Source organism: Talpa europaea, assembly GCF_964194135.1.
Source record: "Talpa europaea genome assembly, chromosome: 13".
Lineage (NCBI taxonomy): Eukaryota > Metazoa > Chordata > Mammalia > Eulipotyphla > Talpidae > Talpa > Talpa europaea.
The window spans coordinates 51,296,877-51,323,269 of NC_140080.1; the positions used below are offsets into that span (position 1 = coordinate 51,296,877).

At 37.1% G+C, this 26,393-nt stretch overlaps 1 protein-coding gene across 1 annotated transcript in view; it reads right to left on the minus strand.

The window, feature by feature from the left end:
• The window catches only part of TWSG1 (twisted gastrulation BMP signaling modulator 1), a gene marked incomplete at its 3' end in the record, with an annotated part of 69,441 nt that overhangs the window by 37,359 nt on the left and 5,689 nt on the right, over positions 1-26,393 (minus strand). Inside the window, exon 2 of the mRNA XM_084252251.1 lies at positions 2,936-3,035. Coding sequence (XP_084108377.1) covers positions 2,936-3,035 — 100 coding nt within the window. The remainder of the gene's footprint in view (positions 1-2,935; positions 3,036-26,393) is intronic.

Here is a 26,393-nt window from a genome sequence, read left to right on the forward strand (position 1 = left end):
GCAGGTAAATATAGTTTTAAAAATAAATCAAATTAATACAACAACTGTCTTTTTCTGAAATTGAAGATCCTATTATTTTCAAACTACAAATTTAAAGAAAAATTTGTAGAAGATGCAGTGATAGGAAAAAAGATTGCTGAGGCAACTAAAGCCACTAAGAAATAGAGACATGCCATTGTCTAGAGTAGCTTTCCTTAATCTTTTAAAACCCGTGCCCTACTTTCACAAACATAAAATCTCAACACATCTGTCCTCTCATGAATTGTCACTGTTATACAATGCCTTTCAATGCAGAGTCGGTGCATAATGCCAAGCATAGCTGGGCAGAGGCAATTTTAGGAAGAGTCACAACAATGCAGTCTAAATACACTATTTTAAGAGGGTCTAGTTAAATTCAAAGAAAAATTTGTGTTCACGGAATACAGCTTTGTGTCTAATACCAATTATCTTTATGAAGATCATGAAAAATCAAGTTATAAATAGTTATTAAAGTCAATAGCATTTAGTAGCTTAAGAGTTATAATGGCTACAAATGAAATCTACAATGCTTTGATTTTCAAATGACACTATCCACACCTTCATCTACACAAGATGCTGAATAACACTCAAGAATCTGTGTAATATAATGAGCCACAGAGTATGGACATGCAAACTTTTTGGTCTCAGTTTCCTCATCTATAAAAACAGATGAATGCATTTATATGGAAAATGCTTGGAACATAAGAGATGCTATATAAGCATTTAGCCATTGTTTTCACAAAATATTTCTTGACTGATGAGATCAGTCCCCACAGGGGTTAAAGTCAGCGCTATCAAACTATCAGCAGCCACAGTGGTATGGGTTCCACCCCTCATAGCTGACCCACATGGCTCAACAGACCACTCTTATCTTACCCACTGCTCCCCTCAGTGCTGTATTTCAGTGGATCCGCCTGTTCTGCTCCACACTCTGAGTCTCAAGTGAATCCTCTCACCCCCTGTACCTCTGGCCTACACCCCAGTTCTTGTATGCATAAATAAAAAAATAAATCTTTAAAAAAATATACTCATAATGTAATCCTCAAATTTGTTTTTATGACAACTTTAGAGACTTCTGAATAAGCAGCAATTTAAAATTGTGACATGGGGGGCCTCCCCTGGTGGCACAGGCAGTTGAGCGCCACGCTGTGACGCCGTCAGCAGCCTCTGCAGTGGTGGTTCAATTCGGCTGGCCAGTGAGGGTCCCACATGGCGCGGCAGACCTCTCCTATCTCGCCCACTGCTCCTCTCAGCAGTGTATTTCGCCAGTCTGACTGTTCTGTTCCCCACTCTGCCCCTGGTGAATCCTCTCATCCTCCTGCACATCTGACCTGTACCCTGGTTCTTGTGTAAATGAATAAATCTTAAAAAAAAAAAGTGACATGGGTCCATAATTATTGCTCTGTGGGTTTCAAGAGAAACTGTTTCCTTTACCTTAAAGAATTAAGACTACCTGTAGGGTAAGGTAAAATGCATCAGGCTTTTCTGCCCTCCCGCCACTAGGAAAGATGACGGATCTGCTGTCCTGAATGCATGCCTGATGGCAGGCACCTGGAGTAGGGTGTGGGCATAGGAAGATGGGATTCACCTGGGCTGAGACTGGGCTTTTAAGGGCGGTGTCACGGGGACTGGGCTTTTAAGGGCGGTGTCACGGGGAAGCCAAGAACGAACCGAAGTTGAGAGAAGAAAAGTAGAGAGAATGCCAGAGAGCCCAGATGGAGTGAGAATTTGCTGGGGGCTGGGAGGACTGCCAGCCTCCCGGCCCCCCAGCACCCTTGCCTGCTGTGTACCGGGTAAATCCCAGTAAAAGCCTGCAAAAAACCACTGAGGACTCTGACTCCTCCTTTACCCAGTCTTCATGAGATCAGAAAACCTGCTCAGTGGTCATTCCTGTCCTACACTACCCTTAAATTTAGGATCATCTCCAGAAATAGCTTTTATTGGAGAAACCTATCTATGGCAGGGCAAACATCTACAAAATCTCATTTTGTCCTGACACTCTTTCCTTATCATGTGAGAACCCCCACCTTTCTTGATGCCCCAGCCCCCTATCCCATTCATTAGCCTAGGATAAAAGCCTTCAGTTTGTTCTATCTACTCATTCTCCATATGTATGTCATTAAATTTGTTATTTTTCCCCTACTAATCTGATGTTAATTTGGTTGCTCAAGGAGCCTGAGAAGAACTAAGAGAGGGGTGGGGGAAAATAATAGCCTGCATTCCTTCAGAAGTCTTATATAAAGAAGGAAAATAATCTTATTTATCAAGATGCTAAGTGCCTATTTTTTTACTTATAATCTTAATATATGCTTCCTATAAAAATATTTTAACAGGGCCTCCCTGGTGGTGCAGGGATTAAAGTTTCAGCATGATCAAGCTATTGCCAGCCACTGCAAGCTGAGGTCAATCCCCCAACCAGGGAGTTTACCCACGTGGGGAAGCAAACTTTTCCTGTCTGGCCCACTGCTCCCCTCAGCAGTGTATTTCAGTAGAGCCACCTTTTCTGCTCCCCACTCTATCTCTGGTGAATCCTCCCACCCTCCGCACCTCTGGCCTATACCCCAGTTCTTGTATTCATAAATAAATTTAAAAAAAAAACCTTAAAAAAAGCATTTTAACAATATATAAAAATTTTAAATAAAAAGTAAACTTTCCCCCCATTGTTCCTCTATTCCTACTTCCCTATCCTTTAAATTTTTTTCTATGTCTTTTTCTATAAAAGTAAAAAATATGTATGTAAATACTCTTCAAATATAAGCAAACACAGCATATATAATGTTCTATATATCCACTATGTCTTATACACATACTAGTCTAGTCATAAAATACATCTATATTCATTAAAGTCTCTTAAAGTCAAGGATTCTGTGGTAGGTGGTAAGAAATACTAAGAAGTTTTTACTGCATGTCAACATACCAACACAATCACAGCACTCATCCCAAAGGGTGCCAAGACACAGCATACATTCCTTGCAGCAGGAACAATTTCCCTCTCCAGGTCGGCACTGGCAGAGCTCCTAGAAATAAGACAAAGGTTCAAGCTTAAAATTCCAAATAGCTATATTTAAAATTAAATCTCCACAATATTTTATTTTTAGTAATTTATTTAACAAAATTTTGTATTCAACATCTAACTATTTGTAGAACATTGTTATGTCAAATTTATACTTTTTTTGGGACACAGTGAACATTTTAGATGTTTTTGTCTAATTTTGAAACAAAGAAAACAGTTTACATTATAACCCATAATTTTACCTATGTCTTGACAAATAATTCAGTAGAACAAAATCTTTGTAGTTATTATTGTCCAAATTAACAAAAGTAAATAGTCAACTTAGTGGGAGCTGAGGTTTCTCAATATGTAAACTGTGAATGAAAACATCACTTAAAAACTGCTACTTTTATAGACCTAAATTTTTTTTTTAGATTTTTATTTATTTTTATACAAAATTGGCGTACAGGCCAGATGCGCGGGAGGGTGAGAGGAGTCACAGGGGACAGATTGGGGAGCAGAACAGGCAGACTGAAGAAATACACTGCTAAGGGGAGCAGCAGGCAAGACAAGAGAGGTCTGCTTCGCCATGTGGGATTCTTGCCAGCCTGTGGGCGCTGCAGAGGCTGCGGATAGCTTCATAGTGCAGCACTCAACTGCCTGTACCACCAGGGAGGCCCTAGACCTACAATTATTAAAACAATGTACTTGGCAGACTGTTTACAAAGAAAGCAATTATTCCCCATCTTAGTAATGTAACTTTGCAGTTCCTCTAATATAGGGACAGACCCGATATCCAGACCCATTAAATGTAGGTGATCTTGAGATTTGACTTGTCAACAGAATTCAGAGGGAGTGATATAAAGTTAGTTTTGAGTCTAGCCTTAAGAAGCCTTAGAACTTGGCCAGGCTGCAGGGTGAAGCCTGGGAGAAGACGTGAACAAGTTGATCCATCTGAAGCTATTCTAGCTCACAAGCTCCAACTCCCCACGAGCTGATAAGACACAGGAATGAGTGCAGAAAAACCACCCAGCTGATATAGGCCCAAATTGTCAACTAACTCACAGAAGCAAGAGCTAAATAAATGGTTATGTTTTTAGCTACTAAACACTGGGGCAGTTTCTTACTCTGAAAAGCTAATTAACAGAGCTTACTTCATACATGAAATTTAAAGGTAATTCTTTTGGCCTTCGCCTCTGCCCCTTCCCTTGCCACCAGTCAGTCAGTCACTCCTTAACAAACCCAGTTTAAGGGGAAATTCTGTAGTTACCATTTGTCTGTTGGGCTTTCCCTGGTTTATGAGATACCATATGTACTTTTCATTTAACTTTTGTTCCCCACCATCATCACATTTATCCTCTTGTCCTTGTCTCCTTCCCCCTCCTTCTTAATTTCAGAGATCCATGTTTATTAACATCCACGTTTTTTTTTTAATAATAAATTTTATTTTTATATTCCCCATACAATTACAGCCCCCCCCATTCTGACCCCAATCCCTCCCCTCCCGCCTCCGCCCCCCTAAAAGTGTCTCTGGTTCATAGTTGTTTGTTGATTTTGATATTTTCTTTCTTATAGTTATTCTTTTTCCTGGTCCCTTATTTAAGTTTTCTAGATTCCTGCTATGAGTGAGACCATCCGGTATTTTTCTTTTTCTTTCTGGCTTATTTCGCTGAGCATGATCCCTTCCAGCGCCATCCATGTTGCTGCAAATTGCATGTGTTTATCTTTTTTGAATGCTGAGTAATATTCCATGGTATATATGTACCACATCTTCTTGATCCAGTCATCTATTTTTGGGCATTTGGGTTGTTTCCAAAGCTTAGCTATTGTAAACAATGCTGCTATAAACATAGGGGTGCAGGTGTTCTTTGGAATTGATGTTTCTGTGTCCTTTGGGTAAATACCTAGGAGTGGAATTGCTGGATCATATGGAAGCTCTATGTTTAGTAGGTCCACAAATCTCCACACAGCTCTCCACAGTAACATCCACTAGTTTTTGTAAGTATTTTGCAAATCATTAGTTATGTAAATATTCAGTACTTGTCATTCCTACTTGCTTTACTATACATAACACCCTCAAATTCCTTTCATTTGGCTGTAAATGGCTGTATTTCTTCTTTCCTTATGGCTAAGTAGTATTTTGTTGTGTGACTATCTCACATTCTTGATCCAACTACCTATTGATGAGCATTTAGATTCCTTCCATGTCCAAGCTATTGTAAAAAGTGCTGTGGTAAATACTGCAGACCACATAGATGTTTTTTTTTTTTAAAAAAAGATTTGTTTGTTTGTTTGTTTATTTATTTATTTATTTATTTATTTATTTATTTATTTATTTATTTATTTATTTATTTATTTATTTATTTATACAAGCACTGGGTACAGTCAGAAGCGCGGGAGGGTGAGAGAATTCACCAGAGCCAGAGCAGGGAGCAGAGCAGGCAGAAGGACCGAAGTACACTGCTGAGGGGAGCAGCGGGCGGCAGGAGAGGTCTGTTGTGCTATGTGGGACCCTCGCCCGTGGCCAGGGATGGAACCAGCACTGCAGAGGCTGCAGGCAGCTTCACAGCCCAGCAATCAACCACTGCGCCACAAGGGGAGGCCGCACATAGATTTCTGTATTAATGACTCATGTTGTTGGGTAGATGCCTAAGAGTAGGATTGCTGGGTCATGTGGTATTTCCATTTTTTTTTTTTTAAATCTTTTATTTATTTATTTATACAAGCACTGGGCACAGTCAGAAGTGCGGAAGGGTGAGAGAATTCACCAGAGCCAGAGCAGGGAGCAGAGCAGGCAGAAGGACCAAAGTACACTGCTGAGGGGAGCAGCGGGCAGCAGGAGAGGTACGCACGCCATGCGGGACCCTCCTCCAGTGGCCGGGGAGCAGCAGGGGATTGAACCAGTGCTGCAAAGGCTGCGGGCAGCTTCGCAACCCAGCGCTCAACCGCTGCGCCACCGGAGAGGTCCCATTTTGATATTTTTAAGATGAATCCAAATCATTTTCCATAATGGACATACCAGCTTACATTCCCCCCAGCAATGTAATAAGGTTCCTCTTCCTTTACATCCTCTCCAGGATTTCTTTTATATGTGCCATTCTCACTAGAGTGAGATTATATCTCACTGTGGTTTTAACCTGCATCTCTCTTACTAGAAGTGATGAATTTTTTTAATATATCTATTAGCCATCTGGATATTCTCTTTGATGAACTGTCTGTTCATATCTGCTGCCCATATGTTACTGGGTTGTTTTTCTATAGTTAAATTGTATAAGCTTTTAACGTATTTTGGTTATTAACCCCTTATTGACTATATATTATGTGAATATTTTCTCCTACTCAGTAGGATGTCTTTTCAATTTCCTTGTATTTTTCTCTTTATAAAAGTTTTTTAACTGGTGGTAATTCCAATTTTTTCCCTTGCTATACAGGTCAAGTCTCAACAAATACCTTTATTGTTGATCCATGGAATGGATCACCAATATTTTCTTCTACTTATTTTACTGTTGCAGGCATTATGCCTAAATCTCTATTCCATTTGGAATTTATATTTATGTATGGTGTTAGAGAGAGGTCCAACTTCATTCTTCCATGTGTGGCTTTCCAGTTCTCTCTGCACCTTTTTATTAAAGACTCTTTTTCCCACTATATGGTCACGGTTGCTTTACCATAGATTACATAGATATTGATATGTACCTAGAACTTCTAGGCTTTCAATTCTGTTCCACTGAGCCATTCCTCTGTTTTACTGTTTTTAATACTGTTGCTTTATAGTAAATTTTGAAGTCAGGTAAAGGATACCTCCATTTCTCTTCTTTTTTCTCAGGACTGCTTTTAATTTTCAAGGTCTTTTGTTATTCATATGAATTTCATTTTTTTTGTTCAATTTCTTTGAAAAATATTATTGGTGTACATGGATGGTGTATGGGTATTGTGTTACGTTTCTATATTGTATTAGACAGGATAATAATTTTGATTATATTGATTCACCCCATCCATGAGCACAGGTTATCCCTCTACCTCCTTATGTCACTATCTAAGTAAGTCCTTTAACAATAGTCAAAGGACTTATAGTTCTTGTATATGTCCTCCTTAGGTCAATTCTGAGGTATCTGATTCTTTTTGAAGACTGTACATATTTAAAAAACTTAAACAGAGCATATAACATTTACCCTTATTAAATTATTATATTTCTAGACTATTGGTGTCAGTTTAATCAGTCTAGTGACATGACTTTTTGCAACACTAATACTTAATTTCTTGCCTTTTTCTTCTCCAAACATTCTCTAGTTATTATATAACATTTTAAAGAAACTACAGTTGTGCTATTTTCTAACTAATTGATTAGTTTTATGTCAATGTCTATCTGTGACCTTATATATATATAAGCTATGATGTTTTGGTGGTGTGGAACTCTGTATAGTCAGGCCATATTCATGTAGTATTGTATAGGCTTTAGGTAAGTTTCCTAGGCCAGTAAGGAAAAGAGGGACTAAAATGATAAAGGCTTCCTGAGAAGTAGAGATGCTTCACTGTAAAATTAGTGCTATTTGTGAAGAATAACCCATCTATAAAATGCTCAGATAGGCTTTTTCCAAGATGCCCAGGGTGGACTTTTTCTAAAATGTGTCTCCTTGAAATGTGGTCAATAGATGGCCTGTGTGCTTCAAGAGAAACCACTGATTACCATTATGTTGAAGAACAAGATTACCCACATGAAGAGTAATTTTCAGAAACAATCTTTTTTTATTAAGAAACCTATCTTATGGCAGGGCAAATATCTAAAACACCTGCTTTTGTCATATATGTTATCCTTTCCTTGTTAGATGAGACACTCCTCTCTTTGCAGCCTCAGGCCTCTAATTGATTCACTAGTTCAAGAATATAAGTCTGCCTCATTTACTCTAGAATTTATAGCCGCATAAATTTGTCATATGTATGAATTAAATTTGTTATTTTTCTCTTACTAATTTGTTTAATGTTAATTATTTTGCTTGACCATACCAAGAAGACCTTAAGAGGACAAGGGATATATTCCTCCTTACCTTACGCCTGATTCAAAGAAGCTCAAACTTATTTGGAAATCTAGAAAAACAAGGTTGTCAAAGCTGTATTTTTTTAATTGTTTCTTCATTAAAAAGGCCTATCTGTCCTGTCTTAGATAACAGTATGGTGATAAAGCTTATCTTTAATTTCTGTGTGCATTTAAAGTGAGAGAATAGTTTACATTTTTAAAACCACTGTAAGAGTTAAGGATATTGATTTTTTTTTTTTTTGGTCTTTTTAGCTTTGTAAAAGTTGCCATTTAGTCATAAAAATTATGTTCTTTTAAATTTTAATTTATATTATACATAGAAAATATCCCTGGTGACACAGCGGTTGAGCGCTGGGCTGCAAAGCTGCCCGCAGCCTCTGCAGCGCCGGTTCAATCCCTGGCCACCAGCAAGGGTCCCACATAGAGTGACAGACCTCTCCTGCCACACCCGCTGCTCCCCTCAGCAGTGTATTTCGTTGGTCTGCCTGCTCTGTTCCCAGCTCTGGCTCTGGTGAATCCTCTCACCCTCCCGCGCTTCTGACTGTACCCAGTGCTTGCATAAATAAAAAAATAAATCTTTTAAAAAAAAATCCTCAAGGAACTCTTCTGCACTGTTGGTGGGAGTGCAAACTGGTCCAACCACTGTGGAAAGCTGTGTGGAGATTTCTGGACCTACTAAACATAGAGCTTCCATATGATCCAGCAATTCCACTCCTAGGTATTTACCCAAAGGACACTGAAACATCAATTCCAAAGAACACGTGCACCCCTATGTTTATAGCAGCACTGTTTACAATAGCTAAGCTTTGGAAACAACCCAAATGCCCAAAAATAGATGACTGGATCAAGAAGATGTGGTACATATATACCATGGAATATTACTCAGCATTCAAAAAAGATAAACACATGCAATTTGCAGCAACATGGATGGCGCTGGAAGGGATCATGCTCAGCGAAATAAGCCAAAAAGAAAAAGAAAAATACCGGATGGTCTCACTCATAGCAGGAATCTAGAAAACTTAAATAAGGGACCAGGAAAATGAATATAAGAAAGTGAAAATCAAAATCAACAAAAAACTATGAACCAGAGACACTTTTAGGGGGGCGGGGGCGGGAGGGGAGGGATTGGGATCAGAATGGGGGGGCTGCAATTGTATGGGGAATATAACAATAAAATTTATAAAAAAAAAAAATCCTCAACTGTCTTAGTTGCTTATATTTACACCATCTACTTAATTCAGGAGAAATAAATTTAAAAAGTTAACTAATTTATTCAATGAATAAGCCTCACCTTTTTCCTATCTATTGCAGCATCTAAATGTAACTTGTTAATTACTATATGTTAAGTGCTAAATAATTTTTAAATGAGTATAAATTTAAATAGCTTCCATTAGAAAAATTCTAAGTTTTTAAAGCATTCATTATGACTTTCACTGTCAGGTATTTGTGAAGAATTTAAACTGGAATGAAAGGATGGGTAGAATGGTAAAATTACTGTTGAGTAATGGAAGGTGAAAACTGAGACTATTAAAAAACTGCTTGAAATTACCTAGATTATGGAGCCCTCAAGATTAAATGGATTTCATATCCTCTTAATAAATGTCTGTGCTATACTTTTACATTTCAATGTGATAGAATAGCATAATATGCTTAGTGATTTTTAATTTACCTGTAGAATATAAAGTGAAAACCTTCAGGAAGCCAAGACTCAGGGGAAATGATTTTTTAAAATATAATTTATTTATTTATACATATTTTACATCATTGTTCATTTTTGTACAATGTTTGCTTTCTCCTCTCAGGTGTAGTCCCCATAGAATTCCACCACTAGTTCACCCATGCACCCTGACCACAGTCCTTTGTGTTCTTCCCTACCCGCCCCCTGCAGAATGTCTCTAATTTATAGCTGCTTGTTAATTTTTTTGTTATTATTTTTTTCCTCAGGGGAAATGATTTAATGAAAAGCTTTATTACTGTATTATTATTAAAAAGATAAAATTCAGGTTAAGATTTTAACAGTAAAAATTACTGTGAAAAGTGGCTCAATGTCAAGTAATAATATGATAGTTAATATTTTCTCTTCTTTTCTCTTACTACAGAAAAGAGTGAAAATTTGTATTAATAAAATAGCCATATAATTTATGAAATTTTACATAGTAACTAAGTCTCAAAATATCAAATAACCTATATTCCTGATAACTTATGTAGATTTCTTATTAAAAAAAACTGGGAAATAAGAATGAGATCTTCAAGCCAACTTTTTAGTAGGTATTCATAGTGACTATACAATTCTCATAAACATACTTAACTCTTCACTTTTCAGGAGAAAAATACTATACAGGCAAATTTAATAGACAACATATAGGATTTCAAAAACATCAATGCAAATCAATAGAGCAAAACTATATGGAAATATTTGCTTTATGACTATTGTTTGTAAGTTACTAAAAAAATGGAAACAATACATTTCTACATGTAAATAATTATGGAGTAACAGCCATGTGTAGCACATCAAATAAGTCACTCTTTTTTGTTCACTTTTCATGTCTTCCAAAATCGTATTATGAATAACATTTGGTCATAAACATATTTGAAATGTATGCTTTAATTTTTTTGACATCAAACGAACTGTTGCTAAGATGAATGTTTCTGTGAAAAACATTTCTAAAGTACTTTGAGCCTAAGTATTGGAAATACAAAAGGAAAAAAACCAAAATGTAACTCTCTGAGATGAATCAAGAAAAACATTTAAGTGATATTCCACTTAAAGTAAGCACAATCTTTAATTCAGGACACTAAAAAATAAATCTACCTTTATTTGTTTTAGTCATAAGGACACAAACAAATCTTCTATAACCAGAAAGGCTTTGCTAAATAGTGAATACAAGATAACATGAATGGCTTGAAAAAAAAAATTAAATATTGAAAAATATCTACTAGAAGAAAAAAACAGCCAAATTCCTCCAAGCTTGGTAAATTCCTATGCATTTCTAACAAAATGATTATATGTTCTCTTGATTAAAAAAAAAAATTATCCTTTTCCTATTGGAAAAGTCTATCTACATAATTTAAAAGCTGCATAACAACAATAAATTCTATGTACCAAAATTCAGGACAAGCCTTAAATTCTTGGTTCTTTTCAGACCTTAGTCACTTTCTCATCTTTTATCATCACCATCAAAAACATCATTATCATCTTTCACCTGATCATTATTTCAAAGTCTGAACTTCTAAATAGAAAATATGGTTGAGTTGAGGTGTGGAATTTTCTGTTTGGAGTGGCTATTTATATATTTTACTAAACTGTGACTGAATTTGAGAACTACTCAGTTGAATGGAACATGTGAGCACAACCAAACATGAAGTTCACAGAAGTCCAAAATAAAGACTGAGTCAATGCTCCAGTTATTTACTATGACCACTTCCCCAGAGTTCCTAAGTGAGTTTTAGTTATGCTATGTTTTATATGCATTACCTTCAATCTCATAAAGTCCCTATCAAGGTAGTTACTATCTTCATTTTTTCAAATAAAGTGATGAAGTTTGCACATCATGCAATTGGTAAGTGATTAAGATTTGACTCCAGTTTTGGTTAGATATTCCTGCTTTTAAATATTAGAGTGAGAAATAAAAAGCTTATTTCTCATTAATTTAGCATTTCAATAATTATAATGATTATTTTCTTAGAGAGAATGAACCCATAATTCAACTTAGGTTATCTTCTAGGTTGCCAATCAAAGGCCTTATTATATCTTTCACTCTCAGTACCTGAAATCAATTAGAAGTGCTATTGCCCAAGTTTAATCACTGTTTGTAAAGGTAAAGTAAGTATCATTGCTAAAAGTTGCAAAACCAGTGAGTTGTAATTTAATACGTAATTCTTTCACTGTTTCAGTCAGTTAATGAGTATATTAGCTGCTTCCCTACTCTGAAAATCTCAGAGAAAGTATGGTGTTATTCCTTATACAAATGGCTGAAAGGGACTAGATTAAGTGACTCATTTGAGTCACATGACAGGAGCTTTAACATCAGGACTTCTGAGTCGTTTGTTTCTGTCATTTCTGCTTTTGCATTGCTAGAGTCTGGTTTTATGGAATAAGGTATCTGTTGTCTGTGTGAAATGCTATGCTAGATGTTTTTAAAATTTGCTGATCACATTGTTCAATAATTTAATGATGGAAAAAGCACAAAACTTTTTGTACTAAATAGAAAACTGAAATTTATGTTTAGGGTGTCCACTATTAACCAGGATGAGTATTTAGAAAGAATCTGGCAAATTGATTTAAAAGTTTATATAAAATGAAAATCTGGCAGGATGAAAGTTTTAGGAGAGAGTCTGGTAAGATGGTGGCAGACTGAAGACACTGGGCACGCCTCTTCTATATACTCACAAATATAATGGAGTAAAAAAACAGCCTTCCCCTTGCTCCCAGGGTAAAACAGATGAACACAGCACATACTAGAAACAAGAGTCCAGTGCAAAGGAATAGGAAAAACTTGGAAGTGAACTCTCTTTATAATGATAACAGAACAGTACAACCCACAAGAGGGAGGGGCAGCTGTTGTGCAGGCACCATACAGCTGTGACTCAGACACATGCCAGCATCAGGGGCTCCTGAGACCCAGGACTACACTGGATAAGGAGGTGTATGACGTAGCAGCCAGGACAGAGGTTATGCTGTTGGAGAGATGCAGAGGTGGAGGTGGAGGTGCAAAATGAGGACTGCTAGCTTCAGTTTGAGTCTTTCAATATAGAACAACTAGAGCCTAAATTGGCAGGGAAAAGCAGGTAAAGCACACCTAGATCTCCTTATAAAGAAGATTACTACTCTAATCTCTGACTGGGACATTCAAAACAACTGTCATCCCATATCCAGAGCTAAAACCAAAACAAAGGAATGCCTGAAGCCTCTGTTAACAAAACAAGCAAATATTCCAGGATAAGACCGTGCTGGAAAACAGAACAAACCCTGTCTGTGACCCAGTCTCAACTACAATTCATCTCCAGTGCTGCACCTAGGGCTTAAAATTAGCCTAGAGTTGAAGCCAACATGAGACTATAAAAGACCGTAAGCCAGAGGAGTTGGCCTACAGAAGAGGATCGCTATAAATCTTCAGTACATTATTCAGGTACCCATAGCACAATAGGAAAACTGAACCCTTGAGTTTACTTGAAGAATCCTTTGGTGCCCTACTGCCCTGGCCCTCTTTTATACCTACTATCTTTCACTAGTACCAGTCTTCAGATTTATTCAACAAGTGCAATGACAAGTCTGAAGTCTATCCCTATTACAACCTATAAAAATACAAAATTGGAGACAGAAGAACAAAACACAAATGCTGCAACAAAAACAAACAAAAGCCCCCTTAGAGGAAACTCAATCCAGCAGAAATGCAGAAAGTGACTTAGGAGGTGTTCAAGTAAAAGTTGTACCAACACTTACGGAACTCAAAATAAATAAATAACAAAGGATATAAAAAGGCAACAGAATAAAGAGGTAAAGGAACTAAGAAAATAGAGCTGATTTAAAAAGTACAATTGATGGATAGAGAGCCCAGAAATAAAAGTAATATGGACAACTAATCTTTGACAAAGGAGCAAAGAATATGTGATGGAACATGGACAGTTTGTTCAATAAATGGTGCTGGGAAAACTGGACCACCTGCAAAAGAATGAAACTAGACCACTACCTCTCACTGTGCGCAAAAATCAACTCAAAATGGATTAAAAAAAACTGGACATAAGACCTGAAACCATAAAATATATAGGAGATAATATAGGTAACACACTACAAGACATACATCTCAGTAACATCTTTGAAGACTCATCACCCAAAGCAAGGAAAAGATAAACACTTGCGATTACATCAAACTGAAAAGATTCTGTACATCAAAAGAGACATTAACCAAAACAAAGAGACACCCTACTGATTGGGAAAAACTTTCTGCACTCCATACAACTGATAAGGGACTGATCATAAAGATCTACAAAGAGCTCACAAGACTCAACAAAAACAAAGTAAACAATCCAGTCAAGAAATGGGCAGAAGAACTTAAAAGACATTTCTCCAAAGAGGAAATGCAAATGGCCAACCGGCATATGAAAAAATGTCCAACATCACTTATAATCAGGGAAATGCAAATCAAAACCACAATGAGATACCACCTTACACCAATAAGAATGGCACATATCAAAAAAAAACAAGCAACAACAAAAGTAGGTGAGGATGTGGAGAAAAAGGAACTCGCCTACATTGCTGGTGGGAGTGCAAACTGGTCCAACCACTATGGAAAGTTGTCTGGAGTTTCCTCAGTCTACTTAAAATGGAGCTACCTAAGCTTTGGAAACAGCCCAAATGCCCAAAAATAGATGACTGGATCAAGAAGATGTGGTACATATATACCATGGAATATTACTCAGCATTCAAAAAAGATAAACACATGCAATTTGCAGCAACATGGATGGTGCTGGAAGGGATCATGCTCAGCGAAATAAGCCAGAAAGAAAAAGAAAAATACCGGATGGTCTCACTCATAGCAGGAATCTAGAGAACTTAAATAAGGGACCAGGAAAATGAATAACTATAAGAAAGTGAAAATCAAAATCAACAAAAAACTATGAACCAGAGACAGTTTTTGGGGAGTGGGGGGCGGGAGGGGAGGGTTTGGGGTCAGAATGGGGGGGTTGCAAATGTATGGGGAATATAAAAATAAAATTTATTATTTAAAAAAAAAATGGAGCTACCATAAGACCTGGCAATTCCACTCCTAGGGAGCTACCCAAAGGACACAAAAACATTGATTCAAAAGAACACCTGTACCCCTATGCTTACTGCAGCATTATTTACAATAGGTAAAACCTGGAAACAACCCAAATGCCCCAAAATAGAGGACTCGATCAAGAAGATGTGGCATATATACACAATGGAATATTATTCAGCAATCAAAAAAGATAAACTCATGCCATTTGCAGCAACGTGGATGGAGCTAGAAGGAATAATGCTCAGTGAAATAAGGCAGAAGGAAAAAGAAAAATATCAGATGGTTTCACTTATAGCAGGAATATAGGGAAACCAAATAAGACATCAGTATACAAAAATAATAACAATTCAAAACACAACAAAGCAAAAACAGACAATTACAAATCAGAGATATCCTGCAGGGGAGGAGGAGGAAGAGGGATCAGAGGGAGGAAGGGAAGAGCACAGGGGACGGTGGTGATGGTGCACAGATGCACTGGTGAAGGAAATTCTATGGGGGCTACACCTGAAGGGGTGGGGGGAAGCAAATATTGTTTAAAAATGAACAATGATGTAAGAAATATACAATTTTTTAAAAAATTTTAAAAAATAATAAAATGAAAAAATACAATTGAGGGAGGGGACTCCCTGGTGGCACAGGGGTTAAGTCTCAGCGTTATCACAATGCTATCACTGCTGTGACCTGAGTTCAATTCCTAGCCAGGGAGCCAGCCCATATGGCGCAGCAGACCTCTCCTGTTTTGCCCACTGCTCCCCTCAGCAGTGTATTTCAGTGGATCCACCTGTTCTGGTTCCCCGCTCTGTCTCTGGTGAATCCTCTCACCCTCCCCCCACACCTCTGGTCTACACCCCAGTTCTTGTATGTATAAATAAATAATCAAAAGTGAAAGAACAGTCTTTAAAAAAAAAATACAATTGAGGGGCCAAAAAGAGCAGACAAACAGAAGCAATAGAAAGAATTAATGAACTTGTTCGTAGAAAACACACAAAAGAGAACAACCTAGAGGAAAAAGAATAAGGAAACAATAGCTTTAAATGAGGGGCTAGACCACATATGTCTAACAGACATCTCCAAAGAACACTACTTGCACATTTTTTTCAAGTACATATGGAATATTTTCAAGAATAGAGCACATGTTGGGACATAGATTAAATGTCAAAAAAACTACAAAGGTCAAAACTATACCCGGCATTATCTCTGACAATAAGGTTATAACAAGAAAAAAAAATACATGAATACACGAAGACTAAATATCACACTGCTTAATAGCTATCGGATAAAAGTGGAAGTCAAAGTAGAATTTAAAAAATTCCTGAGATGGGGCCTCCCCGGTGGCGCAGCGGTTGAGCGCTGGATTGCGAAGCTGCCCGCAGCCTCTGCAGCGCCGGTTCGATCCCCGGCTGCTCCCCGGCCACCACAGGAGGGTCCCGCATGGCCCGCAGACCGCTCCTGCTGCCCGCTGCTCCCCTCAGCAGTGTACTTCGGTCCTTCTGCCTGCTCTGCTCCCCGCTCTGGCTCTGGTGAATTCTCTCACCCTCCCGCGCTTCTGACTGTACCCAGTGCTTGTATAAACAAACAAACAAATAAATAAATAAAACATGCCTCCATTAAAAAAAAAAAAAAAATTCCTGAGATGAACAAAAATGATGACACAAGCTACCAGAATCCATGAGCCCTAACAAAAGTAGTCTTAAGGGAAAAGATAATTACAATATAGGCCCACATTAAAAAGAAAGAAAAATCTTAAATAAACAATCTAATACTACACCTAAAGCAACTGAAAAAGAGGAACAAGACTCAAAGTTAGTAGAAGGAAGGATAGCATAAAAATAAGAGACATGGGGCCACCGGAAGGATAGCATAAAAATAAGAGACATGGGGCCTCCCCGGTGGCGCAGCGGTTGAGCGCTGGGTTGCGAAGCTGCCCGCGGCCTCTGAGGCGCTGGTTCGATCCCCGGCCCCTCCCCGGCCACCGGAGGAGGGTCCCACATGGCGCGCAGACCTCTCCTGCCGCCCGCTGCTCCCCTCAGCAGTGTACTTAGGTCCTTCTGCCTGCTCTGCTCCCCGATCTGGCTCTGGTGAATTCTCTCGCCCTCCCGTGCTTCTGACTGTACCCAGTGCATGTATAAACAAAAACAAACAAACAAATAAATAAATGAAAAAAAAATTCAAAATATTTAAAAAAAAAATAAGAGACAAAATCAATGAAATAGAAATAGAGATCACAAAGAACATACAAAAAAAATCAATGAAACTAAGAGCTGGTTCTTTGAGAAGATAAAATACATAATAAAACTCTAGCTAGGCTAATAAAAAAAAACGAGAGAAATCATTAATGAACAGAATCGCAAATTAAACAGAAAAAATCACCACACAGAACAGACATAAAAAGAATCTTAAGAATTTACTATGAACAACTATATGCTAATGTATTTGACAACCTGAGGAAATACGTAAATTCTAGATCAATATAGTCTTTCAGGAAGAAACAGATTAGCTGAATAAACCAATCACAAGCACAGAAATTTAAACAGCAATAAAAAAATCTTCTAAAAAACAAAAGCCAAGGGCAAGATTTACAAGTAAATTTATCAAACTCCCTAAGAATCAATGCCCATCTTGTCCAAATTGTTTTTAAAAATATAAGAAGTACTGCTCCCTAATACATTTTACAATGCCAATATTACCATAATATCAAAACCAGACAAGGACAGCACATGAAAATTATAGACCAATATCTCTGATGAATACCAACATAAAAATCTTGAACAAAATGCAAGCAAATCAAATTCAACATATATTGTCACAAGGATGATATACCATGATCAAGTGGGAGGCATCCCAGGGATGCAACAATAGTTCCATATATACAAATCAATGTAATGCATTATATCAACAAAAGGAAAGGTAAAAATCACTGCTTTTATTAATAGATGCAGAGAAAGCATTTCATAAGACTTAGCATCCATTTATGATAAAAATCCTACACAAAACGGGAATAGAAGGACCTACTTCAATATAGTAAAAGTCATGTAGCACAAATCAACAACCTCTATAATACTCAATGATGAAAACTAATCTTTTCCCATAAGATCCAGCATAAGACAAAGATGCCCCTGTCACTTCTATTTAACTTAGTATTAGAGGTTTTGACCAGAATTATCAGACACAGGAAATAAAGGGAATCCAAACAGGAAAAGAAAAGGTGAAAATATCACTATTTGCAGATGATATAATATTTATACAGAAAATCTTAAAGACTCCATCAAGAAGTTATTAGGAAAAACAGAAGAGTACAGCAAAGTAGCAGGTTACAAAATCAATATACAAAAATCCACACCTTTTTATATACAAACAAACAAAAGGAAAAAATTAAGAAAATAGTCCATTTATATTTGTTTCAAAAAATTAAATTCCTTGGAATCAATCTAACTAAGGAGGTAAAAGAACAATACAACGAAATTTATAAGACGTTATTTAAAGGACTTAGCGACATGAAGATAGAAGGCTACCCCATGTTCATGGATGGGAAGAATCAATATAGTCAAAATGATGGTCCTCTCCAAAATGACATATAAATCAACAAAATCCCAACCAAAATGTAAGAAATTGAAAAATACTGAAATTTATACAGAAACACAAAAGGTCTGGAATTACAAAAGGAACACTGAGAAAAAAAGGGGAGAAATGGAGTTATCACATTACCTGACTTCAAACTTCACTATAAAACAACAGAACTAGGGCCTCCCCGGTGGCACAGGAGTTGAGCACTGGGCTGCGAAGCTGCCCTTAGGCTCTGCAGCGCCGGTTTGATCCTCGGCTGCAGGTGAGGGTCCCATCCCACATGGGGCGCAGACCTCTCCTGCCGTGCTTGCTTCTCCCGTCAGCAGTGTATTTCATCAGTCTGCCTGTTCTGTTCCCCGCTCTGGCTCTGGTGAATTCTCTCACCCTCCCGCGCTTCTGACTGTACCCAGTGCTTGTATAAATAAATAAATCAATCTTTAAAAAAAAAACAAAAAAACAAAAAAAACCCCAAAATCAACAGTACTAAATCTGCTAACCACTTACACAAAATAAATTCCAAATGTATTAAATATTTAGATATATGACCGGCAACAATAAAATACAAAGAAGAAAACATTGGCAATACATTCCATGAGCTCAAAGTTAAAAGGTATTTTGGTGACTCAAACCCCATGGCAAGGGAACTAAAACACAAATAGCGATTATCTCAAATTAAAAACTTTCTGTACACAAAAGAAAACACCAGATGATTAATAAGAAACCCTACTGAGGGGCCTCCCTGGTGGCACAAGGGATGAAGACACAAACTATGGAGCTATGCGCAGCCACCACAGCACAAGTTCAATCCCCGGGCAGGGAGATGACCCACATGGCGCAGCAGACCTCTCCTGTCTCGCCTGCTGCTCCCCTCAGCAGTGTATTTCAGTCAGTCTGCCTGTTCTGTTCCCCACTATGTCTCTGGTGAATCCTCTCACACACACACCCCCTCTGGCCTGTACCCCAGTTCTTATATGCACAAATAAATAAATCTTTAAAAAAAGAAAAAAAAAAGAATGGGAGAAAGTATTTACACAATATGTGACTGATAAGAAATTAATATCAAAGTCATATAAAAAATTCATACAATTCAACAATAAAAAAATTAACAAACTAATAAATGGGCAGCATATATGAACAGATAACTCACTATCCAGATGGCCAAAAGACATAAAAAATGTTCATTGTCACTTCTAATTAGAGATGTGTAGGTTAAAACCACAACAATATACCATTTCATGCCTAGGAGAATAGCACATACTAAAAAGACCTCCAACAAGTACTAGAGAGGATGACAAGAAAGAGGAGCCCTATTACACCGTTGACAGAAATGCAAACTGGTGCAACCATTATAGAAAGTAATCAGGATTTATCTTAAAAAATAAAATGGAAACACCATATGACCCAGAAATCTCACTCTTGAGCATATAGCCAAAAAATATGAAACCATCAATACAAAAAAACCACATGTTCTACAACGTTTATAGCAGCATTATCTGCAACAGTTAGGACATGGAAGCAGCCTAAATATCTATGAATGGACAACTAAATCAAGAAAATGTGGTATAACGCCACCATCAAGTACTATATAACCATAAGAAAGGATGAAATGCAGCCATATTCAACAAAACGGTGGGAACTTGAGAGAATCATGTGTAGCAAAGCAGATCAGAATGATAAAAATTTTGCTTAACATAAGACACTTCATAAAATAATATAAAACACTTTCAATAACCAGTAGACATCAGGGGCCTCCCTAGTAGCCTAGGGGTTAAGTCTCAGCGCTATCAAGGTCCCAGGCCAAGGAGCTAACCTATGTATGGCTCAGCAGACCTCTCCTGTCTTGCCCACTGCTCTCCCGGCAGTGGATTTCAGTAAATCTGCCTGTTCTGCTCCCCACTCTGTCTCTGGTCAATCTTCTTACCTCCTGCCCCTGTACCTCTGCCTATACCTCAGTTCTTCTGTGCAAAAATAAATCTTTTTTTAAAAAACCAGTAGATATCAATAAACATCATAAGGATTCTGAGGTTAAGAGGGAGGGAGAAGGGAAAGTGACAAGATGATTAAAAAAAAAACACTAGACTATTCAAAACAATTTCATACTGATATGATGAATGATAATGACAATGCCAGATGATACCAAGCAACTGAAATTGTTAATTTTGTTAGATGTAAATATGGTAATTGTGGCTATATAAGAGATCATATTTTTCATAGATGTATTTGGACATAGATAAGGTTATGATAAGAAGTCTGGAAATTGTTTTACAACACTTTGGAGAGAGCAGCAACAATACAGATGGATAAATCCAGTGTAAATTTGGAAATTCTAGCTAATGGTACAAGGTATTATACTTCTAAACTTTTGTGGTATATGTCTGATCTGTTTCATAGTAGAAAAAATCTTTAAAGATTGAAAAAAATGAAATGGAACCTTGTGGTGTTAAAAATTTTATACCACTTTATGTTTTATGGAAAAAAAACTTTTAAATAATAAAATAATGTTGACTAGACCTTGAACTACTCTACATTTTTGGAGTTAAAAAAAAATTTTGTTCCCTAAAAGAAATACTTAAATATGCAATTACCATAAAAAAATTTCATAGAATGTATACTTGTTCACCTCAATTAGTGAAACAGAAAGTTTGCAAAGCCCAAAGAGAGGCCTTCTACTTTTTCCCCTCCAGAGAGAAGCCAGTGAGGTCTGGTGAAGGGAGCAGAGCAGTCCCCAGCAGGGCAGGCATCCACAGAAGGCAATTACTATTGACTACAGCAGATGATGTTCTCCCCAAGGCAATTTAACCTGCCTCATGAAGATTCTGGAAATAACCATTTAGAGTTGTGTTCCAGGACATGGTTTTGCCTGGCAGGGTCACTGCTTGGGGAGGAGCTTGTCATTTCATCTCTCTGTTCTAGAGCCAGGAAGAATAAGAACATCTGTGTCCAGGCTGTGCACCTGGACCACAGGACTAGAAAGAGTTGGAATGGTTCCTCAAGCCTCTGTCACATTATTTTCCCTTATCAGTATGTCATAATATAGTTCTTTATGTGTCTCAACATCTTCCAGCATTTTCCAACTAAAGTTTTGGTGAAGTGTCAATCCTCTATTCAGAATAAACAGGAGGTTCTGTTAATTATTCATCTAAAACTAAGGCTAGACTTTGAGAATTAAAATTTATTTTAGGAACTTCCAATTTTCCAGGCCAGTTGGAAACTAGTAACTTGAGAAAGAACCTTATTTATATTTTAAGGCTCACTTACTGATAAATATTTCCATTCCCTAACTGTTGCCAAGATCTGAAAGATCTGTTAGCACTGTTGTTAAAACAAGGAAACACTGAAAACATTACAGTCTCGCAGAAAGCAAATGACTTGGACTTAGAAAATCTGGTTTCAAGTTCTATCCCATAAGCTGCAGCAAATAACATCAAGTCTCAGTTTCTTGGTCATTAACAGGGATGGAATTGCCCTTACAGACTTTGGCATCCAAATGAAATAATGACTATCAAAATGCTTTCGTGATCAACCATTCCACTCCTAGTACTTGTTTACACAAAAGAAATGAAAATATGTTCACACAAAAACATATATGTGGAAGTAAATATCAATTTTATTCATAATCATCAGAAACTAGAAACAACCCAATATCCATTCACAAGTGAATGCATATATCCATACAACAGAATACTATTCTGCAATATTAGGGAGAGAAGTACCTGATACACACAACAGCACAGATGAATCGCAAATGCATTATATAACGTTAAGACAGTCTGGAAAGGCAAACTATGAGGACAAAAACTAAAGCAGTGGTTGCTTACTGGGCACCAAAATTAGGGAGGAGGTTAGTTTTGACTATAAAAGGGCATGAGGGAACTTTTTAGAGTGATGAAAGTATTTCCTATTTTGACTTTGGAGATAATTACATGAATGCATCTTCATAAAAAAAAATACAGAACTATACACCTTGATTGAGATGTATTATATGTGAATTACATCTCAATAAATCTGAATCACAAAATGCTGCAGAAGATCAGGTAATACCTTATTTCATCTTTGAAAGACCAGTAAACTATGTTATCTCCATAAATTATTTTAATAAACCTGAACTGAAAAATATAAGACATTATATAAGTTCAGTCTGGTACTAATGAAAGCAGTGAAGAAGATACTTCTTTCAACTTAAAACATATCTTACTATTTTACTTTCCAGCTAAAACTAAACTCTAAACTAATATACACATTTTAACAAAGCTGCCTCATAAAGCAATGTAAATGAAAAATGCAGAATACCAAAGTGATTATATAATAGAAAATTGCTAGAAATCATCTAACCAGAATAAAAAGACTGGGTAAAATAGATAAAAAAAGGACTGTATCAAAACATTAAGAGTAATCTGTGTATCAATAATAGGAGTATGAATGATTTACTTTCCTTTTTTTTACTTTTCTGTATGTTATGAATTTTGAGTATAAAATAGTTCTATAGTGGCAAATGTTTTTAATTTATTTGGGTAGTATAATTTCTTAAGATCCAGTTTAATGTTTGCGCAATTAAAGAAAGTTTTAAAAAGCACAAACTGAGGTTCTTCAATATTAAAGTAAATTCTTACTTATAAAACCAGTGAGTGTGCAAATTAATACAGAAAATCCCTATTTAAATGAGATCTCACTCAAATGCAACCAGTAAACTACAGGGCCCAACATGCCCTGCATTTCCAGTGGGCAATGAGGTTGTTTTTATCCCCAGGGAAAAGAGGTTTTTCTTTGCCCACCAACAGTTCAGCCAATGGGAGAATGCCATAAACAAATGAATGAGAAGGCAGCAAACATCAAACTCCCAGTTTCCTCCAATTAACCCTGTGATTACAACCCCTATGAAATCCATGTAAGTTTGTTCTGGTTTTTATTCTAAGAAGTGAGGGGTGCAGAACATGCGACTGTACTTTGCAAATTGCCTTTTTGTTGCTGTTTCTCAATAAACCTATTTTGTTGGTACTATAAGAACAAAGCTATATAAGTTTTAATGCATATTGTGTAAACATCAGTAATCAACAAAAAAATTGTACCTATACTGATACTACTTTGGTATCATAGGTATTTTAAAACAAATAAATAAAATGAAACATCTTCGAACAATTAGGCTTTATTTCAAAGGATAAACATAATTATAATTAGGTTATAACACATCTATCTTGACATATTAATACTCTTTAAGGAAGAAATCAGACACACTTTCAAACTCAGAAATACCAACCAAACTCATGTTGTTCTTTATATTCTAGCTGATTCATAAACGTTTGTCCTGAAAATAACATACTTAAGTGAAACAGTAATGAAAACAGAATTTATCCATGGTTAAGCAAATCAACCAATACACCAACTACCAAAGTATATCAAATGTCACCCATTTCTTACAAAAATCTAACAACAAAAGTTAAATCCTACTTACTTAAAAATTACATCAAGCCTATCTCATTACTTTCGGACATTAATTTCAAAGATTTTCATGAGAATTAACTGAAGTAAAACAGGACCTGAGTAGAGCCACAACTTTTAAGAGCCGGGAAGCAGAATGAAGATGAAAAAACACTACAAGAAAACAATGTCATAAAAGGGAAGAGGAAACACTGTACACCATAAATCAAAATATCACCAGTACAGTTACAATCAAGGTAACTGTAGAAAGAGACTTATGTAAAATTTAGTTAGCACCATTAAGGAAAAAAGGAAGAGAAGTTTATTTTTAGATTACCATGATTAATAAAGCCCTGAAGTTAGCTGAGTTAATTCTATTTTTTTTTAAGATTTATTTATTTATTTATACAAGCATTGGGTACAGTCAGAAGCGCGGGAGGGTGAGAGAATTCACCAGAGCCAGAGCAGGGAGCAGAACAGGCAGAAGGACCGAAGTACACTGCTGAGGGGAGCAGCGGGCGGCAGGAGAGGTCTGCGCGCCATGTGGGACCCTCCTCTGGTGGCCGGGGATCCAACTGGCGCTGCAGAGGCTATGGGCAGCTTCGCAACCCAGCGCTCAACCACTGCGCCACTGGGGAGGCCCTGAGTTAATTCTATTTCTAACTTAAGACAAAATACACTTTTAAACTATAATTGTAAGAAATAACCTATTTTGAAATACTAATTTCAGATCATCTAAGATTTAATAGTTAAATTGATTTTTTAGAGAAAGACTATATATTTAGCACATAAAATGCTAAATAAACATTCAGATACCCAGGTAAGTGCTAAAATGATACATTAATGATTCAGAGATTAATGATCCAGAAACCTAGGTTCAAATATTTTCATGAAATAGAAAGCCTACCTCATCCTAAATATGACCATAAAATTAGCCAAAAGTACCCACAAATAAAAGGTTTTTCTATTTTTTTTTTTTTTAAGGATTCATTTATTTGTGCATACAAGAGCTGGAGTGTAGGCCAGAGGTGCCGGAGGGTAAGAAGATTCTCCAGAGACAGAGTGGGGAGCAGAACAGGCAGATCTACTGAAATACACTGCTGAGGGGAGCAGCCGGCAAGACAGGAGAGGTCTACTGTGCCATGTGGGTTAGCTCCCTGGCTGGGGGGGACTGAACTCCTGCTGCAGTAGCTGTGGATTGCTGAGACTTAACCCCTTGCGCCACCAGGGAGACCCTGGTTTTTCAATTCTTAGTACAAAGTGGATCTTGAGATTTCTCGGAGAGATGAGTACTGATCCAAATTTTAAAAGTTCTTTTCACAAATGCAGGAAAAAAACAAGTAACAATCTTGTTAAAAGCAAACTCCTTTGTTACTGATTTTTGCTTCCTGAAATTGGACATCTAAATCACTTATTATATGAGCAAGGAGTACACCAAGGCAGCAATTTTACTTTATGTTTGAAGTTAGACTTTTTTTCCTGTCAGAAACACAAAATAAACATTTATATAGGGACCACCCTTACTCATAGCAGCTTGTAGTAGTGGTAGGAATGACTGTGCTGCCTTGAGACCATGCTGGTAAAAAATATTTACATAACTATGAGCTTCCAGAGAACACTTTTCTAATACTTAGTTATTTCACAAGTACAGAGATGGCTCAATATAAACAAATGTTCCAACTTGTCCTCTTAGTACATCATTTCAATACTATAGATGTTCAAACCAAATAACAAAAGAAATCTAAATTCCCCCAAAGAGAGAGTAGCAGTTTTCTTGAAACTTCTATAGGATTGCCTTTTAAAAAGTATGTCCCCCCTTCATTTCTATACATGTTCTTTTATAAGTATAAAAAGAAAGGATATTATTGTTATATAAAATGTCAATAGTGGCCTCCCTGGTAGCCTAGTGAATAAGTCTCAGGGCTACTACCCTCTTAGCCCTCCAGCGGCAAAGCACCCTGAGTTCAATCCCAACCAGGGAGCTAACCCACATAGTGCCGTGTACCTCTCCAGTTTGGCCCACCGCTCCCTTTAGCAGTGTATTTCAGTGGATCTGCCTGTTTGGCTCCCCACTCTGTCTCTGGTGAATCCTCTCACTCCCTACACCCCTGGCCTATACCCCAATTCTTCTATGCAAAAATAAATAAAAATCTTACAATAAAGAAATAATTCTTTAAAAAAATAAATAAAATGTGAATGACTCTTCTGTTTTGTTGAATGTAAAAGCAGAGTTTTAATGACAAATTAGTATGTGTAATGGAAAGCAAAGCCCACCAAGTCTTAATGTCTTCCGGATTATCAACCACTTGGAGAACCTCTTAAAAACTTAGGACTTTTCCTCCAGAAAACAGTACATATATATTTTTTTTTTTTTTATAGAGGCATGTTTTATTTCTTTATTTATTTGTTTTGTTTTTTTGTTCTGTTTACACGTGCACTGGGTACAGTCAGAAGCGCGAGAGGGTGAGAGAATTCACCAGAGCCAGAGCGGGGAGCAGAGCAGGCAGAAGGACCGAAGTACACTGCTGAGGGGAGCAGCGGGCGGCAGGAGAGGTCTGCGCACCATGTGGGACCCTCCTCAGGTGGCCGGGGAGCAGCCGGGGATCGA